At 34.5% G+C, this 9,075-nt stretch overlaps 1 protein-coding gene across 4 annotated transcripts; it reads left to right on the top strand.

Annotated features, from left to right (window-relative positions):
• Window positions 1–1,323: 1,323 nt before the first annotated feature.
• On the top strand, window positions 1,324–7,523 carry LOC133037709 (calmodulin-interacting protein 111-like). 4 transcript variants are annotated; one of them, XM_061115109.1, is made up of 12 exons: window positions 1,324–1,535; window positions 1,906–2,213; window positions 2,282–2,425; window positions 2,591–3,390; window positions 4,202–4,406; window positions 4,499–4,706; window positions 5,087–5,526; window positions 5,769–6,195; window positions 6,281–6,361; window positions 6,454–6,644; window positions 6,735–6,928; window positions 7,019–7,523. In XM_061115109.1, exons 2-12 carry the CDS (start codon window positions 1,917–1,919, stop codon window positions 7,080–7,082), a joined length of 3,051 nt encoding a protein of 1,016 aa, XP_060971092.1. In that variant the 5' UTR covers window positions 1,324–1,535; window positions 1,906–1,916; the 3' UTR covers window positions 7,083–7,523. The 4 variants fall into 4 exon arrangements, with proteins under 4 accessions (XP_060971092.1, XP_060971090.1, XP_060971091.1 ...); XM_061115107.1 differs by having other exon boundaries at window positions 1,325–1,535; window positions 1,653–2,213; window positions 6,735–6,923; XM_061115108.1 differs by having other exon boundaries at window positions 1,333–1,535; window positions 1,709–2,213; window positions 6,735–6,923.
• The last annotated feature ends 1,552 nt before the right edge of the window (window positions 7,524–9,075 follow it).

The following is a 9,075-nucleotide window of genomic DNA, read 5'->3' as shown; positions in this document are numbered from 1 at the left end:
ATTTGGGGCCATTTCAACAAATTTTAACCCAAAACAAATCTTCATATTCACGTCTTAGTAGTACGAATTCATTTTGACGAGTGGCAAAAAATATTCCCAGATTTGTCGGGGCCACATTAGACAAAGGGGTACTACTATCAGAAATGTGAGATTTTCAAAATTTCGATTAAAATGATCGTTAGTGCAAGAAAACTAATTTTTCTCTCAATGCTATTTTCATTAATAAGCAAATATCTAATAAAATTGAGAATATTACTAAATCCCCTATTTGTAATGCTCCTACTTTAAAATATTGGTTGGAAATCACAGTTGACTCTACTACACACATCCCTCCAAATGAATTGTCTGGTTCGAGATGATACCCCTTTGATGGTTGTCTATGTATACATGAGAGACCAATTAAAGGTCTGTTTTGTATTTTTGTTAATGTTGTTGTTGTTGTTATTGTAATATTATCATATAGGTTATTGTGTAAATGTTTCACTTTTTGTTTTTCTTTTTGATAGCTCATTTAATGTAGTTCAATGTCCAGTTTGTATCACACATTGGGGTGGGTGCTCTGTTGTAATTTTCACATAGGCTTTTTTAATAATATGTGTAAATTGATCATCTTGATAAGAAACACATTTCATCCACTTGTTTGATTCAGAATCAAACACTAAACATATATTTGTCCCATCTGGTCTATGACCAAAATTCCTGTGATAACTAACTAAAACAACATTAAACTTGTGATTTGATAAATTACAAGCCAACCCCACTAGAGTTGCCTCACCATCAGGATAAAATCTAGTCATAAGTCTCTCTCTACTCTTGGGAAGAAGCTTATTCCAAGAATAATATAGAATGGCTTGCTTATTCCAAGGGCATCACACATCGTATAAAAATAAGTATAGTTACAGAAATTAAAATAAGGCATTGAAGGTCTCCGTCTGCCAGTGGCTCTATTTGCGATGGTTGACGTTGACTCGATGGCTTGCTGGGTGCTGCCGTGAAGGTCTAGATATGGACCTCTATTCATGGTGGTCTGGTGGATCTTGTGTTTTAGAGAGAGTTAAGTAAAGGAGCAGAGAGAGAGAGAGAGAGTGTTGTTAGTCTCTTAGGGTTTCATTTTAGTAGATAGAGAGATAGAGAGAAATGAGGGATGGATCTATTATTTATTAGGGTTACTAGGTTAGGAAAATCAAAATGTAAAATATATATATATATTTATTAAAGGAGGCGGGCCGGGTTGGATTGAACGGCCCACAAAGGGTCCAGCCCAATTCCCTTCATCATTCTCCCAGCAATGTTAAACCTATTCCCATGAAACCTCCATAGGCCCCTTAGGGTGCACAGAGACCAATTTTCTTCAGGTTGGGTCGGGTCGGGAGCTGGAGCTACTTTGTGAGATTCTTTCTTTGGTATTAAAAAGGAGAGAGTAGAGATTCTTAGGTTTGAAATTGAAATGATGTTTCTTGGTAACAAGCTAATATATTATTATTATTGACTCATCCGTCGTTGCCGTTGTCGTTGCCGTTCAGTGACATTGACAGGTACTTACTACTGACTTTCTTCTCTTGTCAAAAAAAGTTCAGAAGAAGAAGAGCCACCCACCATTACTCTACTTTACTTTACTTACTGACTTCATTTGTTTTTTAATTCTTGTATAGGAATTCATTTCATCATCATATTTGACTTTGATTCTGTTTTGTTCTGTTTTGTATAGAGAATAGAGTTTGGAGTTGTTCTGCTCTGTCAGGCTTGTCATAAGTAGTAGTAGTAGTTCTATGATAATTATTATTATTATTACCCTTTCAAACGTTATAATAATATGAATTTATGTAATGTGTTAATAATCATTATGAATATGTCAAGTTTCAAATGATGAACTAATTTATAATTCCAATCTTCATTTGGGAACAGATTAAACAGACATGCCTTCTTCAAAGGGGAAGAATAAGAAGCAATCCAAGACCCCATCAAGGATCTCAGCCCCTGATCGGAATTCATCTCCTCAAACACCTTCCTCAACTCTTGATTTTGAAACCAATGACGACTATCTCATCACCATTCTCCAAGAAGCTTCTATCAAATATCCTAATCTCATAGCAAAACACGCTTTCATTGGTAGGATCGCTGATATTGAACATAATGCTTCTCCAGGATCCCAAATTTGGCTTTCTCACTCCTCCATACTTGCCTCTTCATTCAAAGCAGACTCTAAAGTATCGGTAATCATCATACAATTCAATGAAACTGATGAAGATGGAATGATACTTAAATAATTGTCTTTTTGCAGGTGTCATGTCCTTCCAATAGTAAATTTTCACGCAGCTTTCCTCTTAGCTCCTTAGCAAATAAATTTGGTAGTGATTTAGCTGATCAATGTACTGGTGAAGCAGGAAACTATTTTGCTCTTGCAACTATTCGTTCATCCAGTAAGGTTTGAGCAATGATCCCCTTTACTATTTCTTACATAATTATGTTATTTATATCACAATAGATACTAAGGGTCACAAAGGTTTGTAATGTTTGCCTAGGTACTCAAATTGACTGACCTTTTAATAATGTTCTTCCTCTTTGGGATTCTTGAAAATGTTCATTTCAGGTTGCAAAGAATGAAATCAAGCTATCTTCAAGCCTTTCAAACACAATGGGGAATCCTTCATTAGGAGCCATTGTATTTATATATCCTGTACAAAGTCATATACCCGAATGCAATGAATTATTTCTAGAGCTGGTGCACCCTAAGAATATGGTGGCAAGGAACACAAATTCTGGTGAAACACCTTATGATCATATGGGAAATGGAGTTGTTGGATCTCCTAAGACACCAAGGAACCAGTTAAAGTTGAGCTCTTCGAATATTAAGCAGTCGTCGTCCTCATCTACATATAAGGATTCTACAACAAAGTTAGATAACCTGAAGGCTGTGTTTGATGATTCATATGACATTACGAAGTTCTTAGGGGATGAACATGTTAGAAGGATTCTTGAAACACGTGCTAGTACTTGGTTGTCTTCTAGATGTTTACTTCGAGGAAATCTTGTGACCATGCCAATTATTTCACAACTATGTAGCTTCCGAGTAGTTGCTGCTAGAATGTTATTAGATAAGGATAACTTCTATATAACATATAAGAGTGATGATCTCCAAGATGAAGCTTCTAACACTGTCAAATATTCCAATGATGCCTTTATAGTGAAGTGTGAGACAAAAATATGCTTTTCTTTACCATCAGAACTGGCACCGAAAGCCCTTGAAAGACAAATTACTACAATAGAATTTGAACCTACAATTGTCAAAACTGATGTGGGAGATAGGAAGTCACAATTGGGTGGATTATCGAACGAATACGCAATTTTAAAGGATATCATTGTTTCCTCATCAGCAAACGTTCTATCTAGGTATGTTTATGCTATTCTAACTTTGTCTGTGTGGTATAGTTTTATAGGGAATGGCTACAGAGCTGAACTAGTATTATTCCATACAGTCCTGTTCGTACACATTTTCGGGAAATTCTGGATAGTTTAGGATGCTAAAAATAAGATCCCAACAGAGTACTGAGCACATGGTAATACTAGAAGTTTGGAATCCTGGGCATATATTCTAAACTATTCAATTATAAGCAAAACACTGTCATGTAAAACAAGTAGGGTCAAAATTTGTCAATCTCTAAGATTACATCATCATCAAAATATTAAGGTGGTGTTTGGTTAGAAGGAATGAAAACATAGGAATAAGAATAGGAATGAGAATGAGAATAACAATAAGAATGGAATGGAATCAAATTTACAACACATAGAAAAGTTAAATAAAAACAATAAAAGTGGTTATATTTGAAGCTGTTGTCGCTTGACAAACTGCATGCTCGATCAAATGTAATAGCTTCGCGACAGTTCTTGTACAATCATTCAAGCATTACAGAGAATGTAACATTATAAATGTCAGATTTATTGAACTTTCATGTTCAAATAAATGTACACTTTTGTATTTCAAGTGTTTTAAATCTTCATATTTTGCATTCACTACTTCTGTCCTTATGAAAACTAATCAGCAGTTTTTTATGGTAAATATATTATCTTTTCATCTTGAAGATATATTAGCTAATTCTGTCCTGTAGTATGTTATCAATTTATTGTTTTTCTCTTCTCCTAAATGCATGTTTGTATTTTTGTATTTGACATTTGAGTATTGATCATTGATGTAACTACTCAGTTTTGGTTTACGAACTACAAAAGGAGTGCTTCTTCACGGTCCCCCGGGTACTGGAAAGTCTTCTTTGGCTCAACTTTGCATCCGTGATGCTGGTGTCAATCTCTTCTCTATTAATGGACCTGAGATTGTTGGTCAGTATTATGGAGAAAGCGAGCAAGCTTTGCATGAAGTTTTTGAGTCAGCCCGTCAAGCTGCACCAGCTGTGGTTAGACTTGACAAAAATCGCTGAACAAAATTTATCATTTCTTGTTTGTTAACTTTCGGTAAAATGATTACTATAATTGGTTTTGTTTACAGGTATTCATTGATGAGTTGGATGCCATAGCACCTGCGAGAAAAGATGGTGGAGAGGAACTCTCACAAAGAATGGTTGCTACGTTGTTGAATTTGATGGACGGGGTCAGTAGAGATGAAGGGATCCTTGTAATTGCTGCTACCAATAGGCCTGATAGTATCGAAGCTGCACTTAGACGGCCTGGAAGACTTGACAGAGAAATAGAGATAGGTGATTCATAGTCTTTATTTTATTAGCAGTAGATTTTCCGTGTTATATTGCTCTCTCTCTCCCCCCTCAAGAAACAAGACGTTTATTAGTTGATTATCAATCTAACTAAGTCAAGGATCATGAAAAGTGACACAATCATTAATTCATAATAGGTGGAACATTAGAAGCTCATAAATAAATTATTTCCCAATTGAGCTTTCTGAATCTTTGACATTACAAAATCATCAAGGAGTTCACACCATGTAAAAAAGTATTCTACATATTGTTACTAAATTAGACAATCTACCATGGTCATTACTTCTTGTCTTTTACCAGTGAATATCTTTACTTTCTCCCCACCTAATTGTTTCTGTTTTATTTTCTTCTTAAAATTAATGCAGGTGTTCCATCTCCAAAACAACGGTTGGATATCTTGCTTTGTCTTCTAAGTGAAATGGAGCATTCACTTTCAGATATCCAAGTTCAGAACCTTGCTATATCTACTCATGGTTTTGTAGGTGCTGATCTAGCTACCCTTTGCAATGAGGCAGCTTTGGTTTGCCTTAGACGCTATGCCAATGTAGTAAGCACCTGTGATAACGTGCATGGAACATCTATTCACCGTGATGATTCTGATAATGTAGCAGAATCCGATTCCTTAAAAGATACAAGGGACATGTCTAGGGATTACTCATATTATGCATCTTCATCTATTTCATTTTCAAGGGATGATAACATACATGATGTTGGTGATGGCATTAAAGAAGAATGTATGTTAAAAGTGGGTTTTGAAGATTTTATGAAGGCTAAAATGAAAGTTAGACCCAGTGCCATGAGAGAGGTACAATTAGATCTTACACTTTAAATTAACATTAAGATTTTTTATGTTATCATAGTTTAAGAAAAGAAAAGAAAATCTTGTTCTGAATTGTTACTATCTTACTTATATTTAAAGAATACAGTATTACTGTCCTCAGTGTGTAATTTGCAAATCAAATCTCTCTAAAAATGATAATTGTGTAGCCTTTAAAATTGTCATAAAGCCAAAAGTTTTGATAATATTGCAGTTTGTTGAACTTCTAGGTAATACTTGAGCTTCCTAAGGTTCGGTGGGAAGATGTTGGAGGTCAAAGTGAGGTTAAGTCTCAATTAATGGAAGCTGTAGAGTGGCCTCAAAAGCACAAGGATGCTTTTATACGGATAGGGATTCGTCCACCATCAGGAATATTGATGTTTGGTCCTCCTGGATGCAGTAAAACTCTCATGGCACGTGCCGTAGCTTCTGAAGCAGGATTGAACTTTCTTGCTGTTAAAGGTCCAGAACTTTTTAGCAAGTGGGTTGGTGAATCTGAGAAGGCTGTGAAAACTCTGTTTGCGAAGGCGAGGGCCAATGCCCCATCCATCATTTTCTTTGATGAAATTGATGGTCTTGCTGGTGTTCGGGGAAAGGATAATGATGGGGTTTCGGTGTCAGATAGGGTTATGAGTCAACTCCTTGTAGAATTGGATGGTTAGTAGTGAATCTCTGGTTTCTGATATGTTTAATCTACACTGAGTTTGCTATTTAGTTTACAGATAAACTTTGTTGGCTTCAGGTTTGCACCAAAGACTTGATGTTACTGTTATTGCTGCTACTAATAGGCCTGACAAGATTGACTCTGCCCTCCTCAGACCAGGTTATCCTCTCTCTCGACACTGCTGTTTTTCTTGCACTATTTCTATCCCCACAAAGATAATAAAACTAGTGATCAATAAATGTTTGGGACAGGACGTTTTGACCGGCTGCTATATGTGGGGCTTCCAAATGAGATTGACCGAGAAGAGATATTCCGCATCCATTTAAGAAGAAGTCCATGTTGTTCGGATGTGAGCTTTAAGGATCTTGCTTTTCTCACTGAAGGCTTTACTGGGGCTGACATATCATTTATCTGCAGGGAGGCTGCTTTAAAAGCTATGGAGGTTGTTTAGATGATTATATTCCATTCTTTCCTTTGAGTTATATTTGTTAAGTTTTTAATTTTACTGTTTCTTTGTAATTCATGCTGCCAGGAGAATCTTGATGCTTCAGAAATTAAGATGCAACATTTGAAGGATTCTATTAAACAAGTGCAGCCAACAGCAATCCATTCTTATCAGGAGTTATCAGAACAGTTTCAACGGCTTGTTGTTTCTCGTGGTGAGGAAGAGAAAGAGAAAAAACCATCTCATGAACACTCGAGTAGATCAAATTGGCTTCCTGTGCGGTAAACTTGTTTTATTTCATGTTTCGTTGCGGCTTTATCATAATCTGCAAACTACCTCTCACAGTCTTTTTTCACTACTTGATAATACAGGAGTCTCATGATAGCAATAGCTTTGTTTGTTCGTTGTCGGCTGCCTGGAGGCTTGTTCGGGTAGTTGCAATGTTGGTAGCAGGTTGTTGTTCTATCTTCCTATGTATAGCTGGAATGTGTGTTTTAATTAGGGAAGTTACACACACATCCATCATATCAAAGGATCAAGCCAATACAACACAACACAAGTTAGTGATGAGAAAGAAGTATTGATTACTTTCATATTCTTGTAAGATGTGGTCCAATGTCTGAGATGAGCTTGGTTATTCTGCTAATGTAGAAGAATCATAATGTGATTAGAATACAACAGTAGGCAGGTGAGGGGAGAGAGTGAGTTTTGCAGCCATTATCAGAACTACCTAATATTTTTTTTAAGTTAAGAAGTCCTTTCTTTTAAAGTTTATTCCTAAACCCACTTGAGGATTTTGCTTGACTATACTTTTCATATAGCATTGGGTTTCGATTGAAACCCAATACTAAAGTAGTATTAGTTTTCCCTTGTTCATTTATTTCTCTTATCTAATGCAAAATGTGATTTTCTTATTAAAATACTATTTTAAATTTTATATTTTATAAAAATTACTAATTGTACTTTTATTTTTTAAAATAATACTTGAATTAATATTTTTGTAAAATAAAAGTTAATAATAACCTCGTATAAAAGTGTTATAATAAAATTAATTATATTTTTTTTTATATTTATTCGTATTAAAAATTGAAAAATATTTAAAATTAAGTTCAAAATCTTATTCGTACTGTAATTAGTAACTTTTACAAAGTACAAGATCAAAATAGTTCTAACACAATTTTGTCATTGGTGAGTATTACTAATGATAAGTGTTGTATCAATTACATTGTAAATCATTTCAAACTAAGAATGTTGCTCCTTACTTTATACATTTCTTTCATGTCCATATTCGAATTAAAATTACTAAAGAATGAAAGGTTTTTTGAAAAGTCAATAAACCAGACACAAAAATTGAGAACCAAAACTGATCACCAGGTACAAAATTTTGAATACAAAAAGCTATTTAAATAATGCACTAGCTCTATAAATAGAGTAGGACTATGAAACTAAACCTTCATTTCCATTGGAAAAAGAAAAGAATAACTTGTATAAAAATAGATCACCCTTCAGATTCATTCAACAAACCAACCTAGTTCCTTTTTCCCTTACCCCGTTTTGGCCCGACCACTACCCATTCGTCATCTTCGACTGCAGCGTTTGTAAGTGAGGGTGTGGCTTTGGGCTCATCATCTACTTGCATATCCTCTGACCCATGATTTTCTAAGGTCCTCGTTGAGCTAACCGTAATTGCCATTTTCGATGAATCACCCACACCAACATCTTGTTCTTCATCATCACTATCACTATCATCATCCTCACCGTCCTAATTAGTGAGGTTAAGTAATTACACTATGTGTGTTTGGATATGAATTCTTGACAAAATAATTAGTGAGAAAATAATATTTTTTAGTAGTTAGTGTTTAAAATGATTTTTTTTAATAATTATACAGTATAATTACACAGTTATAATGAAATAAAATGATTAGACAAACATGTCATATTGTATAATTACATTTAATTACATCCAAATCTAATTATAATGTGATTTCCAAACACACTTTAAAATATGAGATGATAATTGCATATGAATTCTTAATATCTTATAGTAATCTATATATAAAATGAAAAGATTTTAGTAATTACACATTGTAATTACACTGGATTCTCATAGAAGGCTATTAGAATTGAAGAGTGTAATTAGAACTCTTTAATTACCTCTAATTATATTGTTATAGTATAATTACATGATCAGACAAATATACTAAATTATGAAATTACCTCCAATTACATCAAAATCGAATGTATCCAAATCGAATTACATTTTGACTTTCTAAACGCATACATGTTTTTAAATTATTCAGTGTGCATACTCATGTTTTCAGCTTTTGTGGGTTATAAATAGGTAGCTGAGGAGTTAATGATTATGCATGAAGAATGTTTGGATGGTAATTTTAAGTCCATTGAAGCTCTAAAAGAAGCGAATCATCGG

Source organism: Cannabis sativa, chromosome 5 (genome assembly GCF_029168945.1).
Source record: "Cannabis sativa cultivar Pink pepper isolate KNU-18-1 chromosome 5, ASM2916894v1, whole genome shotgun sequence".
Taxonomy (NCBI): Eukaryota; Viridiplantae; Streptophyta; class Magnoliopsida; order Rosales; family Cannabaceae; genus Cannabis; species Cannabis sativa.
Note: the sequence above shows the minus strand (reverse complement) of the source record. Positions and strands in the feature narration are given on the sequence as shown.